Source organism: Micropterus dolomieu, linkage group LG09 (assembly GCF_021292245.1).
Source record: "Micropterus dolomieu isolate WLL.071019.BEF.003 ecotype Adirondacks linkage group LG09, ASM2129224v1, whole genome shotgun sequence".
NCBI classification, from domain to species: domain Eukaryota; kingdom Metazoa; phylum Chordata; class Actinopteri; order Centrarchiformes; family Centrarchidae; genus Micropterus; species Micropterus dolomieu.
Window position 1 is genome coordinate 17,900,695 of NC_060158.1, and position 21,939 is coordinate 17,922,633.

A 21,939-nucleotide genomic window follows, 5' to 3' on the forward strand; every position below is an offset into this window, starting at 1 on the left:
TTTCCGTCTTAGTGACACATCCATGTTATGCCCACAGTTTTACCTGGTGCCCATCCGTCTTTATTGCCCTCCTTTTCTCTTTGATTTAACTGACTACAAAGTGCTTCAGACTCATTCCTCACGCTAATATGTTTGCAGCTGTCATCCTGCTCGTCATTCCCCAGAGACAAATGCGGTTCAGCAGGAGCTGAGGGCAGTGGAAAGAACATGCATACTGCCAGGTAAGACGGCAAATGCACATGCACACATGAGGAATAATTTACAGGTATTAAAATGATTCAGCTTTGGATTCTTACCACATGCCTCTTGCCAAATCAGTCAAATTTAACAAGACTTTTTTTATGAGACACTGGAAGGGGTATATATATATATATATATTAAGTCACCAACTGGGCTTATTTAGGTTTACCAGCAATTGAATTTCTAATTTGAAAGTGTGTGAACAGTGCATGTGTTAATAATTTGTTAGAAGCCACGTGGCAATCTCTTTGAAAATCTCCTCATGGAAAGTGAACTTCTCTCCAGGAAGAGCTCTCCGCCTCTCATGTTTGCTTGTAGCGAAGCAGCAGGGAGGATGCTCTGAGCTCTAACTCTGCTGGCGGTTGAATGACAGCGGAGCCAGGTTGTTCCTTTTTCTCCAAATATCTGTCCTTCAACTGCTTTCCAGAAAAACTCATTTATGCCTCTGCCTGACTGAGGTTTTCCAGATCCAAACGGTTGTTTTCTTCGAAAAATATTACCTCAGCTTCTGCCCATTCAAACAGGCTTCTCAGCACTTCATTAAGGTGTTAAAATGTTCCTGTATTGTTCAACTTTATTATGGCGTTAGTTTACTCTCAATGGAAAATGCCACAAACACCTAACTATTAACAAGATCACTCAAGTCCAGCTAATAAAGCAGAAAAGTAAACGTTTCCTTATGCAATGGTCATTGTATAAACCTGTCCATAAGCACACAAAGCATGGCCCTGCATACTCCAGCTACTGTTGTGTAGCAATTGTCACTATGTTTTCCTTGCCTATTTTTACTGTGCACTTTTGTTTTATATGACAGAATATTAAAAAATGACTTTATGAGCACAGTGAACGTCACTGCTTTATTCTGCAGTATTGTTTAGTTGAAATGGCTTAAGGAATGGGAGCAGAGATTCTCAGCAGGTCACATAAGAACACTCCATTCCCTGGCAAAGATATGGATATTTGGAGCTATTTGGAGTTTTTTTGTTTGTTTTCCCCTTGCTGTCTGGGCAGCCCTGGATATGGTTGTGTTTATTGGCTAAGGCCCTTAGTTCAACAGTTAAGGACATGTTCCATGTGCTGTTTCTAAAGCGAACAATCTGTGTTGTTGTCACTGTCCTTTTGAAGGAAGTCATTTTACATGTTTGGTGAAAAATTGTTTGATTTTTTCAGGGTAATTATACCATCAATTCTAATTTTGGCACTAGTGGATGATTTCTCTGTTACCCAATAAGATGTCTTTTTTTTTGCAGCTGCCATATTTGCGTCTACATTGGGGCTACAGCGAGATGCAAATCTAGACTCGTTTCTATTCTCTACTAGGAGGAAGTGGTTACTGTTAAAGTTAAAGTAGAACACTTGTTACACCAAATTAAGTTGAATGTAAAATAGCTCTTAGTGTGAGGTTTTCTGACTGGAAATTAACACCCACACTAAATGTTTCCACAAAGGAAAAAAAAGCTGATATGAACTCATATTTTATATTCGAGCCGGACCGGAAACCCTACAAAAGAAAAGTTGCTCTTCAAGATGATCTCATGTGATGAAGGCAACTATATGGATAAGCAAAACAGCACTTTTAATTAACGAGGGTGAATGTACAGAACTCGTTTTTGATTGAACAAAGCAAACAATTTACAGGATTTTTTTTCATCCAGTGCCGAAATGGTGAAGTCAGAGGTTTGGACAGCTGGGCCTCAGGGTAGAGGGCAGGATGTGGCGAGATTAGAAGAACCTGATTAACAGAAAACAGGCTGGAGCAAGAGGAATCTCCTTGCATCTCTTAATTTCCTTCACTTATCCCCTTTTTCTCTCCATGCCTTGATCCCATTCCTACAGAAAAATACATGGACGTGCCACAGCTCTACTTCCTCTTGTTATCATTCGGGTGGGGGGAATCAAGTGTTTTCCTTGGTGCTTACATCCACTGTAACATCAAACAAATTTTAGATGGAGAGCAAGGGACTCAACTTAGGATCTCTTTTGTTTCATCATAAAGGCATTTTGAACCTGGGGTTTTCTCATAAGACAACATGCACCATACGGGTGTCTGGGTTTTTTTTTTGCTGTAATTCTTCTGTTCTTCATCCCACGGAGAGCCTTTGTTTTCCCTGTGTACACACACAGATGTGTGATGATTGGCAGGGTGAAGGAGTATTGTCTTTCCTATCTGCATTGGAATTACAGTAAATGCTCACATGACTTCAGGGAAGAGCTGTTTTTTTGCTGAATGTTCAGTGATGTGAATATGGATGAATAGATCGGTCAGAGGGAGAGGTACGTTTATTTTGAGTGTATAAATGGCCTTTGGTGAAAGTGTTTTCCAGAACTTTGCCTTCATTCTGATTCAGAGATCACAAACTTCACCCTTTGCAACTCCCCCCTCCCCCCTTTTCACCATAGATGTATAGCATATCTGACTAAATCTGCTAAAAATTAATTATATAGTCATCAATCAACTGCACATTTACTCAGGGCATGATCTTCCATTGCTTTCAGCTCTAGTCCTGGTCTAGACTGCTTTCACATGGTGTGGAGAGGCAGCCTGATGTGAGGAGTGACTAATGCTGACTGGACAGCAGTCTGCATGGTGCAGCAGTAGGCTACCAGATGTGTGTGTGTGTGTGTGTCTGCATCACTGATTGTTCCACTCAACACACAGACACACACACCCCTTGACGTCTCCCAATTGGTTACTTGCAGGTATTTAACGAGACTTTAAAACTGGGAAACACAAGCATTTGATCCTACTTTTTAACCGGGAAGAAAGTGCTGACCCCGTCGTACAGTCCCACACAGTTGGCTCATGAATTTAATGGAAACCAATAAATTAGATTGGCAGAGTTGCCTTTGGGGGTGTGCAACAACTTCCTGAAACTTAGAAGACTGAAGGTCTGAATGCATTTTCTGTACATTCTTCCAGGCAGGCAAGTGAACCCAGCAGCCATGAAGTCTCACATCCACTGATCGTAACTGGCATTGATGAAAATGTCACAGGTTGTTTAAACGAGCTCCTCCCAAATCTTTCTTCAAGTGTGACTCCTTAATATAACTTGAGATTTCTCATTACAGATTGCATGCCTATGAGGTGTGAGCAGAGGGATTATCATTTCTTAGTCTACTGTTTCCTTTGAATATTTTTTACCGGCCTGAAGAGATACAATTGTCCAGTATTTCACACAAAAATGCAAATATTAGAGAAAAGTTTAAAAAATAGTAGTAGAATTTTGATTTTTCGTATTCCTCACCCAGGGAATCCTCTTGCGACCCCATACTTTTATTTTTCATGTTTATCAACCACTTGTGTGGCTCCCAACCCCCGCTGTTTTAAACTTTAAAGAGAGCTCTCATGTTTCAACAGTAATATCATGTAGTTAGCTTGAACTTTTCCTCACTCCTTCTGCTCACATTCTTGTACATATTTATAATGCTTTACCTTCTGACTCAAGATGCACAGCAGGAAGCAGAAAGCTGTAGATAACGACACAGGCTGTTGTCTTTATTTAAACCCAACTTTCACCGACAGTCTGCTCTTTGGTGTTAGTGGTCAAAATGTTTTGGTCAAGCTCTTAAATACAGAAGAAGTTACACAAATATGAACATGTTAGAGGGAAGTTTGCTTTATGGTTCTTGCACAATTAACCATTCTGTAGCTGCAAAAAATGTTTCTTCTCCGCATGCCTTTATTAAAGATAGGCTCTTATTTATCATCTTCTTAAATAGCAGTTGTTGAACCGGCCGGTCATACGACAAACGTGTGAAAATTAGTGAGACCATACCACTGGCAAGACTAGCCGCAGCTCAACAGAGGAAGTTCAACAAATATCAACAATTTGGCTGGATGTTTGCGAGGAGTGTAATCACTCTAGCTTTTAACCCTGGATTCCATTCAAAAAACACAAAAGGTTTCCAAATGCTTAAAATTACTGACACGGGCAGAGTGAACAATACTAGATCATGACCTTTTATTCATATTTCAGAGATCTTGTAGCACTGTATTTACCCAAGTACCTGAATGGACAATACAGCCATTGTGCACAAATGATAATCTTGGCTTCAGTACTCAAATATATGTATAATATAAATAAAGATTACAGAATTGTCACAGTGGCTTGTTTCTGTACAGTCTTATCTTAGTGAATTATCTGTGTATCCATCAATGAAGTGTATCATTTTCGAAATGATTACGTCTTCTACTTCCTCAACCCCAAATATTTAATACTGAAAGCGGCTCTGATCAACATTTCTATATTAACAATGGATGAAATGACTATCACCTATCCCCCAACTCTGCAGTTCCTGTTAGCTCTATGAAGCATTTTAGCATCTTTAATCCAATTTTTTACAACTTTACTGTTCTGCATAACAGCAGGCAGCTGTTTTTAATGAAAAGGCTCTGATAAAACCACAGAAAGTTTGCAACTTGCTGGTAAACAAAGTGGAGCATTAAGCGGTTAAAGAGACAGATATTTCCCTTATGAGTTGGTAGAGAGCAAAACAGAGCTTAAAGGAGAGTTTGGACTTAAAAGGTAGACACAAACACGACTTCAAATTATTGCTGATGTTGCTCCGTATCTGCTGGATTTGCCACTGTTTGCTAACACGTTTCCATAGCAACTTAATGAGGTAAAAATAACAATTTTAACATACAACATTTATTAAGAACAAAGGAAAATAGTTTGAAAATCATTAATAAACATATATTACCCAACAATACCCATAGCATTCAAGTCTTCCTTTATACTATCATAATGCCTGGTTGTTCATTTTTCCAGCTCATGTGCAGAATACACACCACAATTCAATTGCACCATTGTCCAGTTCATCTCCATATAGTCCTGTCTCATCTTATCAGTTGAGTCAACGTGGTCATGCAATTTGCGTTATTGTTAAAGTACTTCAAAGTGCTCACATTAGAAACTATAACACACTTCGTTGTTTGTTTTGTATATTTAACACAATTGCCGGTTCAGTGCAGCCCACTGCCGACATCAGAAATGTGGTGGATTTCAGAGAAGGATGCCCTCTACTGCCCTCCACTTGAAGGTATTCCAGTCTTTTAAACCTCACTACTGTCTCTAGAAGTCATCATCTAAGTCAAAGTTTGTGAGGCGTCTTTCAGGGAAACCATAAACAGATTTACTCTTCTTCTTCCTGCTCTCTGCTCCCATGTGTGCAGCGTCTTCAGAAAAGGACAGGTAGGCGGCCATGCTGTTCCTGACGCCATAGCTCACCATGTTGTCACTTTCCAACGCTGTGCTGACCAGCTGTCTCCTTTTAAGGGAGGAGATGAAAAAATAAATCAGAACAGAGCATCTTAGTGTTGGTACTTTAGTCTTTTGTGAAAAAAAGTACAGTATAATTGCCTCCTAGATTGTAAGAGATTACTTAAAAGTCCACCAGGGATTTGCTTGACTATCTATACTCAATAACAAGTAGTTAAGTATTTTAATGGCCAATCAAAATAAAATCAGCAACTATTTTGATAATAGCGAAATTGTTTTAGACAATTTTCAAGAGAAAATGCCAAACATATTGGATTTTAGTTTGAGGATTGGCAGCTTTCCTTTGTCATGCATTATAGTAAAAGTAATATATTTTGACTGTTAGTCAGATAAAACGTTTGACTCTGGGAAATGAGAGTGTAAAAGGTCACTATTTTCCAACGTTTTATACACAAAACAAATAATCAGCAGATTAATTGGAAAAATGATTGTTAGCTGCAGCACTAATCTATATATCTATTTGGACATCCAGTACAAGACCAGAGATCAGATGAAGCCTCTGTTTTACCTGTCTACTTTCCTCCAGTCAAAGTTGTGTCGCATGACAACAGGTGGTGCTCCAGGATTTACATCTGGTGGCGGCGGTGTGCCTGACAGACAGGGGGTGGTTAATGCACAACACAGGCCATCTGCAAAGTCTGCAAAGTCAAGGATAGGGGAAGTAAAATACCGCTCAGAAGCTTACAAACAAACACAGTAAAAATGTTATGTTGCATACTTTGCATTAACCGCTCTCATACTCTACTGATCAGGCAGCAGCTATTACAGCATATAACGCCAACCCTTCTCTCACTGTGTACGCACCAGTGGTCAATATCAAGCATGCATGTTGTATCTCATTTCCTGTTTTGTTCCAAAAATGTTCTATTAGACCAGGAAATATATATCCACCAATGATAACACTTCTATCTTAAGAACACAATGTATTATTTGATTGTAAATGCGTTTCCATGGTGTATGGCTCTGCATGTCATGATGTTTGTTTCCTTCCTTTTTGTTTGTTTTTAGACCCAAGTGTTTCTGTTCATTCTGTTATGTCTGTAGGTTTTCGTGCATCTACCCACCAGAGTAGTGGTTGATCATATCTTCAAGGCACTGGAAAGTGAGGCGAGGAGAGATGTAGTACCAGCTGTTGTCCAGTCTGAAGATACGATAGTGCTTTATGATCCTGTGCTTCACTGAGAGCGAATACAGACCTGAGGATACATACCGACAAGATACTTTCAGTCAGTAAGCAAACAATGGTGTCTGGTCTCTGTATTGTTACCCAAGAACACGAAAAACCACTGACCAACTCATACTGATGTTGTGGGAAAATGGGTAATCTTTCTGTTCATCTCCTCTCTTGCGTAATCATCGTACATTTTTGTATCATGAGTAAAGAGAAGTTTCAGATCAAACAATGAACACAGAGAATATGTCAGGCGGGAATCCACTTACATGTAATTCCACTAATACATGTCCTCTAAGAAAGGGTTTTGGGACATTTTGGGTAATCTCAATATTGTCTTTGGGAGCAGTTACTCCATGAAGTCCTGGTGCCCGGCCAAGATATAGTCAGATTAAACAAACAAGATATGACGTGTTAACTGGCGATCTTTAGAGGTGTTGGTAGGCAGATTGTGTTTCCTTTGGACAGCGTAGCTGTTTCCTATTTCTGTCTTTGTGCAAAGCTAAGATAATAGACTGCCAGCTGTAGCTTTTATATTTAAATAATGCCATAAAGTTATATTTATTCCATTCCAAATCCCCAATTCCTTTCATTTCTAATCTCTCTTCTAGGAATTCTTGTTTTCAGGTGGAAACATCAGTGAAAACCATTTCCTTGTCAGTATTGGACTCAAGATGCAGGTCGTTCTTGTCTTTCTCTCTTCTTCAACTAGACCCCTCTTGTTCATGCTTTGGATCTGACTAGCTCTCGCCTTAGCTTATCTTTTACTCCCCTGCTCTTGTCTTAACATCAACCTGACCTAATCTCGGCACATGCTTCCTTGTTGACAAGGATTTAATTTCCTATGCAGAGACTCTGTACTCACTTTTACAGAAGGCCCCAGTCAAACCAAATTAACAGAGCTGATTGCAGACTGTTGCAGCAAATGTACTCACCTCTCTCCCTGCTGCTCTCCCGCACCAGGAAGGAGCCCACTCTGTTCACAGGTAGTAAGAGCAGCTCCTCGGCCTTCTGCCTCTCCACCCCCTCAAACAGCCACCTGACCCAACGAAAAACATCAGATCTCATTAGATACTTGCTGCATTTTAAACCTTTCATACCATTCATATTAAAGACATGACACTGAAATCAACACATGACTAATTTTGTGTGTTACTTACATATCCTGTTACCTCCCTAAAGAGATATCATAGAGTGGAAAAAGATGCAATTGATATTTTTTGCCCTTATCAATTTAAAGCAAGTTTCACCCAGACCTACTAGGCAGATTCTAGATGATAGTGTGGGTATAATTTTACTTACCCATGGTACACTTTGGCCACATGGCTGTTAGGTATGTAGTTCTCATTTCCTGTTTGAATAGAGCGGACTCTCCACCAGTAAGCCTCCCTGACAACCATAAAGAGGCAAAGAGGAATCAAACACTGACCTTTTTGTGCAAGCACTTCTCTATATTTCAAACTAAAAGCATCAAGTTGCAAAACAAAAACTTAACCATGACAAAAAAATGTCCTCCTAGCTATATGAGATCTTTTGTCTACAAAATGTGTGTCTGGATCGGAAAACTTCATTGATTTTAATCAAGTATGCAAAAATATGATCGTACTGAGCGATAACTCTGAGCTTCTCCCCCATCCTGTAAATGGGCTCGCTGATTTCACGAGACGGGTAGTCCTGAAGCACCACCACAATGTCGTCTTCCAAACCTGCCGAGAACAATATTTACTGCGTTTACAAACAGCCAAATGCTGACACACAGACATCATGATTTTGGAAAAGTCCAGCGACGTCTCAGACCAAATGTGTAGCTTACTATATCATAATATCTCTGATACCGTCAGACTGTTAACATAGCTGTGTGTATTGTTACATACAAATAAATTATTTCTGGCAATTAGTATGCTTCAGTGTTTTTTGCAGGCTCCATGCAAAAAATGTTATCAGTGAAAATATCACACTTTTTACTGTACAAAGATGATGATTGCTGTGACTGACAGCAGTCACTATGCGTGCTCCAAAAATACTTTAGTTATAGAACAAGTGATGTTAAAAATGTTTACCCTTTTGAGAGCTGTCATGGTTGTCCGTGTTGACCTTGTCTCTGGCACTCGCAGCTCGCATCATATTCCCCATCGTCCAGTCTGAAGTCAGGGCAGAGAGACAGATTGTGATACTGTGAATGTACTCCTCCCATTTTTCCACTTATGTACTTATCTGTATTTTTTTATACCACTAAACTTCTCTCTACTGCTGCACCACAAAGGTTGTAACTTCCTATGAGCTGATCATTGAACAACAACAACTGACTGATTCTGTGCAGAATGGGGAAGCTGAGACTAGATGCTGTCATACTTTTCCATTGCAGCCCTGTGTACTAACCACTGACGTTTATTTATTATATTGTATTAATAAATTGCAAAATCCTGTTCCCAAATTGCAATGTTATATTACTTCATTTACATTATGATTAATCAAAATCACATGCGTTTGAACACATCCTGCCCATGTCACACTTATTCTTTACTTACATCACACAATGTTCAGTTGACGGGTGGGGAGAAATAACATTGCCATTGATACAGAAACTATGAGTAGTACGTAGCAGAACCAACTGATGTGCTAAAATGTAGACGCATACCTGTAGGACTTGTAGCTCGCCTGCTGTGATGGCCTCAAGTGTGCTGAGAGAGATGACTGCCCAAACAAGACATGGTGGCAGCAGCAGAGTCTGGCACTAGAGAAGTACCATGTTCACAAGGGCTTACTGTTATGACCTGTCATGGAGTGTGGCGACAGTGCTGTATCTGACTGCAAACTCACTTCCTGTAATGAAATGAGGAAGAGGACCAGAAAATGCGTTGTTGAGACATACAGAACAGATTGTGAAGGAAGAGGTTACACAGCACCCCTCTCGATGTAGTTATTTAGTGTAACTGAAAGAACTATTGTGTTTTTCTGTTGATATTTATAATTCATGTAGATGTTTAGATGTCTAGACTGATCAACAAAATGATTGCAAATCAAGATTACTCTGAAATAAAAATAATCATTAGTTGGAGCTCTACAATCAATTAAAATCAAAATATTAGCACATTGTTACCTATTGTCACTGCAATATATACGTTAAAGCATCAGTATTCAGAGACCTCATCGGTCACTTGAGAACTTCACACCTTAATGTGGCTGCATTAAGGTGTGAAGCATTAAAACCGTTTGAGTTAGACAGTAAACAGAACTGAATTTCTCTTCCTTAATGGCCATCAGAAATAAAGGCAAGGCAAAACACTTCAAACATGGTTCATACATGGTTTACATATAATAATATATGTTTTGTGACCACTGTGGTTATCTGTATAGAAATGTGTCATGGCATAACAAATAGCACCATAGTTATATTTCTGCTAAAGCAGAAACAAAACATCTGCTAAACTGTACTTAGTAATCATATATAGCTGCAGAAGAGCTTTCCCTTGCATTGCAGAAAGACAAGAGGGCAGAGTTAGAAAAACTTAAAATCTAAAGATATTTTTGCTCTGTACATGATAGACACAGAAACATGAAAATCATGTAGTGAATCTCTCATGAATCTATATGTCTGCAGAGGGGAAACTGGAAGTGGAAACCATCCAATTTCAGATCTGTGACCTTCTGAGAGAACGCATCCCAGTCTGGATGGCATTAATATATTTATATGTTCATGCTCTGTGTGGGGCGGCGCGGTGGTGCAGTGGTTAGCACTGTCGCCTCACAGTAAGAAGGTCTTGGGTTCAAACCCCTTTCTGTGTGCATGTTCTCCCCATGTCTGCGTGGGTTCTCTCCGGGTGCTCCGGCTTCCTCCCACCATCCAAAGACATGCGGACTAGGTTGATTGGTGACCCTAAATTGTCCTTAGGTGTGACTGAGCATGTGTGGTTGTTTGTCTATGTATGGCCCTCTGATGGACTGGCGACCTGTCCAGTGTGTACCTCGCCTTGTCTTTTTTTTTTTCCTATTAGTTCTCTTAAAGACAGGAAACTTATTTAACACCTCAATATTGTTGTTTTTATTTGAATCACAGTATTTTTGCACAAACAGCTAGAGCTAAACAAAACTTTTATTTTGACAAAACATACACCCTCGGAATGTTAGTCAAAATGTCAAATGGAACACCATGTTTACCATCAAGCTAATCTGATTCAACCCATATATATGGATAGATTGAGTGTGTCTGAAGCCCCATATCCCTGGTTACATAAGAATATCCCTCTGTGCCACACTTTATTATTCTCAAGACAACTTAGCTCATGCATTTTCCATATTAAAACCTGGATTAGACTGCTCCAGACCATTAGGCCTCTTTCCTCTGCCACCTTTCCTTTCTGAATGGAGGCACAGTAATACAGTAAAAACAAAAACTGGAGACAGAGTAAGAGATCAGCCTAACTGGTAAATTAAAACTTAAAACCCTTTGGGGACTTTTGAAAGCAGATAAATAGTGGTGTCATATAAACCTTTTTCATATCTGCGTCACGGTGGAGTCTTGGCAGATATTAGTTAGAGTCAGAAAACAGTGAGCTGGCAGTTCCTTTTGTTGGCTTCCTGCTGTGTGAGGAAGAGAGTCAGTTGTGAGAAATAAATATTCCTTAGAGGAAGTACCGTACGTCACATCGTGTCCAAACTGAACTTTAACTAAACCGAATTTTAAGGCTGAACGAACAGTTTTTCTGCTGGTTGTTAAAAAAAAGCAGCTGCTGTGGCTCGGTGGGTGGTGGCTGATGTCAGATGCCAGGACTCTAACTGTTGTGGCTGCAAAGAAGGAAGGAAGTCTTTATCGGCTTCAGATTAAAATAAATACAAGGTCAACGTGCACTGTCGCCTGTGCGGTGACGGTGTAATGAGCTCGCAGTTTCGTCTTCTAGAATGTGCACCCATTTCCTGTGGGCAGTTTTATGCTTTTTTAGAAAGTTTCAAAGTAGATGTTGCTTGTATTTATGGCTGGAAATGTTACAGGTAAATGTCACCATCTTCTTTGCTTCTCTCAACGACTTTGTGCTACAGCAGACAAGCCTTTTCTGATCTTTTGTGAACTGTGTTTGTTCAGCCGCATTACGTATGGTTTAAGTCTTCCAGAAACAATGTACCTGTTACTCGTGATAATCTACGACCCCTGCTGCAAACAGTCCTTAGTGCATCTGCTTCTATTATACACTGTAGTGTGTATTCTGTTTGTAACAAAGTCAAGAATAAGTCTCATGGAGAAGTCATAATCACTATATCTAAATGAGTGATATTCACATCATGTACTTAACTAAACGGAGCAATATCACACTGTAAAAGTATTATCAACACAATGTATCTAGTACAATACTAATACTATTATATTTTTGCATTAATTATTAATGATGCATTCCTGTGTGATCAGCATTTAACTTTATCAAGGTGGAGCAAATTCTAACCAGTGTACATCTTTGTGTAAAATCTTTATGTAAAAGGTAACTAGTAACTTTAACTGTTAGATAAATGTAGTGGAGTAAAAAGTATGATTTTGCAGAAATACTCAAGTATAAGTACAAAGCAAAATTGTGTTTGAATACATCACCTGAGTAAATGAATTAAGTTACATTTTACCATTGAATTATCAAACCATAACAAGTATTTAAAGGAAAAAAGAGGGGGAGAGTTACAAATATCAAATACAGAAGACAGTATAGGGGAAAAGGGATTTAAAAGTACACAACAACAGGTTTTTAAAAAGCATTTAGGCATATATGGCTATTACTTCACTCTGGAACATTTTCGTCCTTGACTACACAGCTTTTTTTATTTTGTTATTCTATTCAGGTCCTGGCTCCTGTCACTGACAGTGCCAGAGCCATGTGTGTCTTTCAGTGAGTCACTAGCAGACATAACACAGGTGAAACTCAACTAGTGGGGCCATCCACATTGAGCTCCAGCTCAATGGACTCTTTGTTACATTGGGATGAAAAACTTAAGGTCATTAATTGAGACTCCTTCCCATCTACATTGCCTCTATTCATAGCCTTTCCTGTCTGACATTAGATTAGGCAGATGTTTCTTTGGAAAATTACATAAATAACATTGTAGAGGCTGTTGCAGTTGAGAAAAAGGAAGAAATTAAATCATAAGTGGGTATTAAGCTGCCACACACCGTTGCCATTACCATTACTGGTATCTTTTTTTATAGACCCATGTTCATGTCAAGACACTTGCAACAAATGTCTTTATTCCCAAAATGCTCATAAAAGCAGTGTAGCAGGTGTTTGCAGGTGTTACGCTGGTTGCAAAGCTGATATTTAGCTGTCAGAGACTTTCCTCACATGGATAATTGCTAAAGAGGTCTGCGTGATTGATGTCCCATTGCCTGTATGTAACACATGTTGGAAAAGTTCAGCTCCAACTTTGAAGATGGTCAATGATTTGTAAGCACTTTTTTTTCTGGGCAACACACACTCTTTCCCTGCATCTCATAAAGACAGATGCTCTCTGTCTATGGCTGGAGTTAGCCACAATTGCCAGTGGCTGGTGTGTAGGAGACTGGATATGTTTGAACATTTCAAGGAGAAGTGACTTCCACGCCCTCTGTCTAAAGTTACGAAATTACTGACTGTTAGGAAATCCCATCATAATTTATTTTTCTGGGAGTCTAAATCAAGACTTGTTCATATGGCTTTAAGGAGTGGAAGCAGGAGGTGATTGTTGTTATAATGAATCTGTCCGCAGTTCCTCTTTTCCTTAAAACAATACATTCCACGCGCTCGGACACTGGTAGTTATGCCTTATGTGGTTGTTGTGTTCTCTCACTGTAATGAGCAGTATCTAAATACAGAAGCAAGGCTGACCCCACTGGACTCGAAACCACAGGATTGACAGGAACGGGGTGTGTGTTGGCTATATGTGCATGTGTATATAGCTGCAGCTTTTTCAGCCACAGTTTTATCCACAGACCAAAAATACTTACATGAAGGAGCCCAAATCTTCCACCAGTTAGCCTGTAATCATTAATATAACGTGGTCTGTATATGTGGGTCATTCAGGCATCTGGAGCATCTTATCCACCAAACAATCTGCACAAGTAATCAGCATTCCTCAAAGCATTCACAAATATTCCTCAAGAATAATCCTCAGATAATTTTCAGCAGCATTGTTATTTCTATTTGCTTATTTAGTGATTTGAAATAACTATAATAACATAGCATTTTAACCCCAGAGCACACTTCAGTGGAATCATTTTGGTGATTGTAATGGTAACATAATTGGATGAAATTGCATTAAGAAATTGGAGCCTGTACTTGCAAACCACTTCATCATTATAGCAGAGTTTGTGAGGAGAGAGAGAGCACAGGGCTGTAAAGTTGTCCTCTGTTAAGTCTTTTCTGGCAGGAAAGCAAAAGCAAAGTTCCCCAGTGGATCAACAACAACAGCAACTTTAAGACCTGAAAACCTCCCCAGACTTGAAACATTCACGTTCAGTCTGCTGCAATAATGATACCTGACTTAATGGCTTTTCTTTCAGCTGTGTGTAGGAAAATATTACTCATCAGAATTACATCACTGACATTACTGTGAACCGTGACCACCGTTAATAAAGCTCCAGTATACTGGGCCATGTGATGGCACTTAAGACAGCTGTGGCTGGACCGTCTTGGCAAAATAACTCCCATGAAGAAAAGCTGCAGTAATGAATAACACAGAACCCACCCTGAAAAGCCACTCTTTATTCTCATTCATGTACTGGTCTAAAATTGTTTGAAACCCATTTTTGACACTTTTTATGGTCGATCTTTTATCAGCAACAGCCACTTAATGTATTTACAGTCTGTCTATATAATAGTTGTTACTGTTTGTGGCAGAGTCAACCATTCCGGCGCTGGACTTTGCAAACACAAGGGATTCACAAGAAATGTTTTAGCATGAAATCCAGCGTTTCTGTTTTTCATTTTATCTAATCCTCACTTTTTACTGTTCACTCTCCCAAAGGCACATCAGATTTGTCTTCATTTACCGCTAATGTAGACCAAACATTTCCTACTGCATTCGTTCACGGCAATAACTATTAAAACAACATGAGTTTGTTTGACTGCTCTCTAAACAGATACCCCAGTTGCTCTCATGTGGTATTTCTGACAAAGCATTTGCTCAGGGAGTGTTTGCTGTAGTATTTAACTCACTTGCTGTTACCACAGTAACCATGGGTTTCGCCAATTTTAATCAGGACTGAAAAGTATTACAACAAATAGACAGATGTTGACTGTAAGAGAAACATGCATTTAGTAGCGGGCCTCCATAAGTTGGGGGACTTGCAGGAAAAAGATTTTTAATAGAATAGTCAAAATCCATACAGTCGAGGACCAGACATCCTGACCTTTAATCTCAAGTATGGGTTCCAGTGCCCCAAACACAGCGGATACTACCCTTCCTATAATGCGACTCAATAGCATCTTTTGTCAGACCCTCTGTGTCTTGCAAAGCTCTTTCAATTCTACAGCTCTAGGCTTTCTGTTATGAAGCTCAACCTGAACTTACCCTGATGATTTGTCAGGTCTTATTTTCTAAAGCTGGGGTAGGTGACGTTGGAGAAAGCAGCAAGAAACAGCTAGATTGTAAAAAAAAACACCCGCCCCCTTCAGGCTTTCATCCAAAGCCACTATCCCAAAACACATTTTCTTGCGTAATAAGTGGAGAGTGCGCGCAGGTTGGTAGGCTTACAGTCCTGCCACAGCCACAGACCCGAGATTTTTTCCCTTTTTTGTGTGTTTGATGTATTGCTGTCAGGATGTAAAGAAGAAAAGAATTTCAATATATATATATAATCAAAAAATGCTTCTGAAATAAATTGCCTACCGTAGCTTTAAGAAACCTCCTTCCAGAGCCACAGGAGACATTATACAACTGTTTTCACTGGCTGAGTAGTACTCCCCATGACGAGTAAACTGGCTTTAATGTGTAAAATCTGCAGAGAGCCCCTTTAGTTCTCACTAAGGTGGCCTAAGGTTATTCCCGGAAAGATTTGACATCATGCATCCATTAGTGGATGAGGTGCAGTCTTGCACTTATTGAACCATTAAACTAACAAGTCTCCATGCAGTGTAATCAACAAAGGTGTTCTCTGCGAAGAGGGAAAGTGTTCGTAATGTCAGGCCATCATTCAAGCTCTGTTATCAATGGTTCCATGAGGCCCACCTGTGTATTCTGGCAGCCCCGCCCTCCACCTCCACATGCATACACGAACACACATCAAGGATAATGCCAGCTTTCACATCCAGGGCAGGGTAACTATCGGTTACCTTGCCAGCCAGCCCTGCCAAGCCCATAATGAGAGTCTGCATCAGTGGACGCAGTCGCTCTCTTCGACGATCCAGATGGGAGTTTATCGTAGCGTCATCATCTATTACCCAGTCATTACAAGCCAGCGAGCTATTTTCATGATGCATGTTTCACTGTGCACCTGTGAAAGTACATCCACCCCCCTACAAACATATAGGCACACTGCTGTTTTTAAGACATGTAAATCCCAAAAAAGCCCTAGAGTCAGATCTGAGAAAGACTTTAATGCTGTTGTCAGCTTTGGTGTAAGCATATGTTTGCTCACTGAAAAACATGTGATGAGCGATGTATAACTGTGTGAAATGTAATAATTCAGTCTTGAGCAGATAATGTCATATAGATGTCATGTTAGCTGACTTCACTTAAAACAGAACTTTACATTTTCATAGTGATGCCAGAAAAAAAGGTGCCACTAACAGTTTTGACATCTAAAACTACTGTACTCATTCAGCTCAGTAAAAGTAAAGGTTCAACACAAATGCGATGAACTATTTAACTGATATTAGATGGGCCCTGATAAGCTGATGTCGTGCCTTTTCAGGAAAAGTAAATCAAAGCAACTGTTACATAATAAAGGAAACACTCTAAACTTATTTTTCCACTGGCTGGTTTTCTAAATCATTCCGCTTCTGCAGGCACTCCAGGCAGATCATGAAATGCAGTTCTTGAATTTAGGGTCTCTTTACCGTGTAACTATGGCTGTCTAAGCTTGCCGTCTTACTAAAATATATAGATCCTGTTATGGATTCAGGATGTCTGTGGAGAAAAGCTCACCATCACACACACTAGTGTGACAGAGCACATTGAAATGCAGACTGTGATCCTGGGCATACAGCTGGCTCAAAATTCAAAGCTCCTTTATGTGTAAAATAAATGTCTTTTATATAGAGTTTATAGGAACAACTTAACAGTCAAAGAACATTTTGTTTCTCTTTAAAGTGAGACCATGTATGTGAGAGATGCAACATTTGAATGAATGAATAACACTATTGTCCTCTAACAAAAGTAAAAGAAAGTTAAATTCATAAGCAATAAAACATACCCTTGTTCAATTCAACACACTCAGGAGTTTTGCTGCTACAGTCTTACTGTCTGTTATGACCAGTACCTCATGGTGGCTAATGCCAACTAATATTAGCAAACTGTAACTGACATTACAGAGTTAATTTGTAGACGTTATTACGCTGGTCTACTGGCTGAAGATATAGCTTTGAGTTGACCTCAAAGACTAGTAGTTGCTGTCTGAATATCTGTTGAAAATTTCCAGTTGTTCTTCACAACTTATCTACTTTTTATGCAGATATGATCGAAATGTGAAATACTTTGTTTGGAGCTTTAATGTGCAGGAAGAAACAGCCATCAAGTTTTAAGTTCAAGTGGGCCTTCCTTGTGGAGGTGCACTGACATAATTCTGGATGACCTTCGACTCTCTCTGCTGACGCTAACGTCTTTAAAAACTCTAGATCACAAAATGCTGGATAGTTGTGCATTTCGTCTATTCACCAAAACACTGAAGCTTGATTTGTTTGACAATTGATTCAATTAATGATAATAAAGCAAAACAATATTCCCTTTGTTTTATTTCTGTTTTGGAACAAATGCTTCCTGGTGTTCATTCCACTAATGTAACCATCACTGAATGAGTGTAATGTGATTCCTGTCATTTGCCTCGTTCCTAGCATTCCTGCCTGATGCTTTTAACTTTGGAATTCACCTTGTCATCTGTGTTCAGGGTATCAAGCCAGAACTGACCAGCACCCACTCGAGTTCCTTCAACAGAGTCAAGGATAAGGTGATTACAGTACATCTCTGCTTCCAAAAAGTGGTTGTATTTTGTTTGCTGTGATGTCTTTCAACTTTACCCTAAACCTTTTCACCTGTTCAATCTTTTTATTGGCTAGATAAAACTGATAAATAATAGGAAACACTTGAGGCCGTACTTCATCTATCAGCAGCCACATGCACTGAGGAGAATCTGACTCCAGGTCACAACAATATACTGACTTAGTGTCTTGCTATTAACTGCTGTATAGGAACATATTTCAAGGTCGAGTACAGAGGCTACTGAAGAGACATCCACCATGTGCAGGTTGTTGCATCCCAGTGTGTAATTGACCCTTCGCTAAGCCACGCCCCCCTTAGATACTGTTGCTTAGTCCGACAAACTGCCGGACCTGTCGAAGGTTATTTTCGGGCTGTCATTCTGACGTGAAAAAACATGTCAGAAGCTAAAGCTTACCGATCACAGAGTAAAACTAGTGAACCACCTTATTATTATTGACTATTGAGAAAGAAGACAACGATATTAATGATCAACAGTGCTCCTGTACAGCTGGGTAGTTCTCTGTTCACTCTTACAATCATTAAAAAGCAGAACAGTGGGGTTATATAACGTTATATTTAGTAGGAAGTTACATTACTAACATAAGTAACATTACATTAGAAACAATAGACATCCAACATTTTCCTGGATTTGTTTTAGGTTTTGGAAAGTACTTCTCCTTTCAACCTCTCTGGGTAGCAACTGTAAGTGCCCCAGCAACCACGTTTGACCATATCTTGGAAAAATACAGCAAAAAAAAGCTAGTAAACAACGGATTTTGCATACGAGTCAATGGAGCATGAAAGTGTCAGACCTCAGTTAGAGGAAGACCTATACTGCATGTGACTGGGCAGCTGCGTATTCGGGGCGTGTTGGAACTCATTCACTCGCATAACAAGAAAGAAAGTATATATATATTTGCATCTAAAGCCATCCAAACTTGGGTTAGTTTGGAAATTTGTAATTTCCAACCAACGACTTCCTGGGTTAAAGCGAAAAAAGCAAGAGAGACGAGAGAGTGCAAAAGAACCAGATAGGGCCAAACGTTAGGTCGTCACACCTACGAAAGTGTCAATGAACGATTCCATCAATGCTGACAGGATTAGTGGTCGATGTAAGAGATCTGGCATTAAAGCCTGAGAATGCCTCAAAGTCATTTAGCCCTGCTGTCAATCATTTCACTATGTGCGGGATCTAGAGGGACTGTGATAAACAGCTGCTGAAGAACATTAGAGAGAGACCTGATCTCTCTGCTGTGTATCCATCTTTAAGTGGAAGCTTTTGTACATCGTTAGGGTAAGCCTTTAGAGATAGCAGGTCAGCCAGGATGAACACGCTGTGACAAAGCATTCCTTCAGCGGGCTAGCTTCATGCAATTAAGAAATGCCAGGAACTCAACAAATGAGCCATTTATAACAAAGATCTGTCAACAGCCATGTTTGTGTTTACTATACACGAAGCTAAAAGGAACCCGAGCCAGTGTTTGGTTTGAATTACAGCCAAAGCCATACTGAGCTGAAATGTATACGCTTCACTGGGCTGCTTAAGTGTTGAGCCACACACAGACGCTTCAAAAGACAGCTTTTGTCAAAAGTCATGATCTTGAGAACAGATCTCGCAGCATCCTAAATCCCTCGCTTTGTACATCTACATGTCACCTCTCGCCAGCCAAAAGCTGAACAAATGAACAAAGCAGCTTGGTGCAGACACTCTGTTTGAGGCAGACAAGGAGCTCCAGTACAGCTGCCCCTTAATTCATGAGACGTGAACCACAAACTTTGGAGAAGTGTGTGGTTCTGGCACACATGTTCAAACATACACACATAGGCACTGACATCCTACTGCACATCTTGTCATTATCACATGCATACACACTCACACACTGTACAGCATAATGCTTGTAGGTTGGCACAGTACCAGCACATGAGGCATGTCTGAGCCTGGACTTCACAGGATAAGGCTGATGTGAGGTGAGGAATTTCAGTTTATGTTACCTGGACACCAAAGCTACATTCACACAGATGTTGAATTGATAACATGAAACACAATACTGAAATATTCTGTTAAACTTTCCTTTGTCTCCTGGTGTTAGTGCTGGAATTCTGGGGGGGCGGGGGGGGTTAGGTTAGGTTTTATGGAAGATTTTATTGGACTTTAATGTATGTAACCCACAGAAAACAATGCACAAATGTGTACTATGATGCGCAAATATTTCACTATCTACAAATATGTATTTTTACATTTGTGATGTGTAAAATCCATCCTCCATCCGTCCATCTTCATCCGCTTATCCGGGGTCGAGTCGCGGGGGCAGCAGCTCCAGCAGGGGACTCCAAACTTCTCTGTCCTGAGCCACATTAACCAGCTCCCGACTGGAGGATCCCGAGGCATTCCCAGGCCAGTGTGGAGATATAATCTCTCCACCTAGTCCTGGGTCTTCCTCGAGGCCTCCTCCCAGCTGAATGTGCCTGGAACACCTCCCTAGGGAGGTGTACAGGAGGCATCGTTACCAGATGCCCAAACCATCTCAACCGGCTCCTCTCAACGCAAAGGAGCAGCTGCTCTACTCCTCCTCGCAGATGGCCGAGCTGGCTTATGGCTCAGCTCTCTTTTCGTCACAACAGTGCGGTAAAGTGAGTGCAATACCGCCCCCACTGCTCCGATTCTCCGGCCAATCTCCTGCTCCAATCTCCCCTCACTCGTGAACAAGACCCCGAGGTACTTGAACTCCTTCACTTGGGCTAAGGACTCATTCCCTACCTGGAGTTGGCACTCCACCGGTTTCCTGCTGAGAACCATGGCCACAGATTTAGAGGTGCTAATCCTCATCTTCGCACTCTGCTGCGAACCGATCCAGTGAGAGCTGGAGGTCACGGACCGATGATGCCATCAGGACCACATCATCTGCAAAAAAGCAGTGACGAGATCCCAAGCCCACCGAACCGCAGCCCCTCCTCGCCACAACTACGCCTCAATATCCTGTCCAGACCAACCCTCACTTGGAAAGAATCTGGCTTACTGCCGAGTACTCGGACACAGCTCTCGCTTTGGATGTACAGGGATTGGATAGCCCTGAGAAGGGCCACCCTCACCCCATACTCCCGCAGCACCTCCCACAGTATCTCCCGGGGGACTCTGTCATATACCTTCTCCAGATCTAGAAAGCACATGTAGACTGGATGGGCATACTCCCAAGCCTACTCCAGGATTCTTGTGAGAGTAAAGAGCTGGTCAGTTGTTCCACGACCGGGACGAAAACCGCATTGTTCCTCTTCGATCTGAGGTTCGACTATCGGCCGAACCCTCCGTTCCAGCACCCTGGAGTAGACTTTTCCGGGGAGGCTGAGAAGTGTGATATCCCTGCAATTGGCACACACTCTCTGGTCCCCCTTTTTGAACAGGGGAACCACCACCCCAGTCTGCCACTCCTTGGGCGCCGTACCCGACTTCCACGCAATGTTAAAGAGACGTGTCATCCAAGACAGCCCCTCCACACCCAAAGCTTTTAGCATTAATCCCTGGGGCTTTGCCACTGTGGAGTTGTTTGACTAACTCAGTGACTTCCTCCAGAGAAATTGACGAGAAACCCCATCAGCCTCCAGCTCTGCCTCTACTAGAGAGGGCGAGTCAGTCGGATTTAGGAGTTCTTGAAAGTTTTCCTTCCACTGCCCAATTACCTCCCCAGTTGAGGTCAACAGGGTCCCATCCTTACTGTACACAGCTTGGACGGTTCCCCGCTTCCCCCTCCTGAGATGGCGGACAGTTCTCCAGAAGCACTTTGGTGCCGACCGAAAGTCCTTCTCCATGTCTTCTCTGAACTTCTCCCACACCCTCTGCTTCGCATCTGCCACAGCAGAGGCTGCAGCCCTTCGGGCCCGTCGGTACCTTGCAACCGCCTCCGGAGTCCTCCGAGAAAACAAATCCCGGAAGGCCTCCTTCTTCAGTCGTACGGCTTCCCTGACCACCGGTGTCCACCACGGTGTTCAAGGGTTACCCCCCCTTGAGGCACCTAAGACCTTGAGACCACAGCCTCCCACTGCGGCTTCAGCAATAGAGGGTTTGAACATTGCCCACTCATGTTCAATGTCCCCAACCTCCAC

At 41.1% G+C, this 21,939-nt stretch overlaps 1 protein-coding gene and 1 long non-coding RNA gene across 3 annotated transcripts; one reads left to right on the forward strand and one right to left on the reverse strand.

Moving 5' to 3' along the window:
* Positions 1-4,175: 4,175 nt before the first annotated feature.
* Positions 4,176-9,487, reverse strand: sla1a (Src like adaptor 1a). Its single transcript, XM_046057756.1, has 8 exons — positions 9,332-9,487; positions 8,754-8,834; positions 8,300-8,399; positions 7,996-8,082; positions 7,629-7,732; positions 6,587-6,718; positions 6,031-6,160; positions 4,176-5,511 (listed from the first exon to the last, which is right to left on the reverse strand). Exons 2-8 carry the CDS (start codon positions 8,824-8,826, stop codon positions 5,316-5,318), a joined length of 822 nt encoding a protein of 273 aa, XP_045913712.1. The 5' UTR covers positions 8,827-8,834; positions 9,332-9,487; the 3' UTR covers positions 4,176-5,315.
* Positions 5,892-7,825, forward strand: LOC123975985. 2 transcript variants are annotated; one of them, XR_006826201.1, is made up of 2 exons: positions 5,892-6,842; positions 7,305-7,825. It is a non-coding gene; the product is annotated as an uncharacterized LOC123975985 (long non-coding RNA). The 2 variants fall into 2 exon arrangements; XR_006826200.1 differs by having other exon boundaries at positions 5,892-6,752.
* Positions 9,488-21,939: the final 12,452 nt, after the last annotated feature.

What these genes read in the sequence shown, in the direction of transcription:
- sla1a (XM_046057756.1), bottom strand. Translation starts at nt 8,826, where the DNA reads ATGGGGAATATGATGCGAGCTGCGAGTGCCAGAGACAAGGTCAACACG. An exon ending in AAGCTCAGAGTTATCGCTCA is followed by an intron (nt 8,083 to 8,299) that starts GTACGATCATAT and finishes TATGGTTGTCAG; the next exon opens with GGAGGCTTACTGGTGGAGAG. An exon ending in GTGGCCAAAGTGTACCATGG is followed by an intron (nt 7,733 to 7,995) that starts GTAAGTAAAATT and finishes TCGTTGGGTCAG; the next exon opens with GTGGCTGTTTGAGGGGGTGG.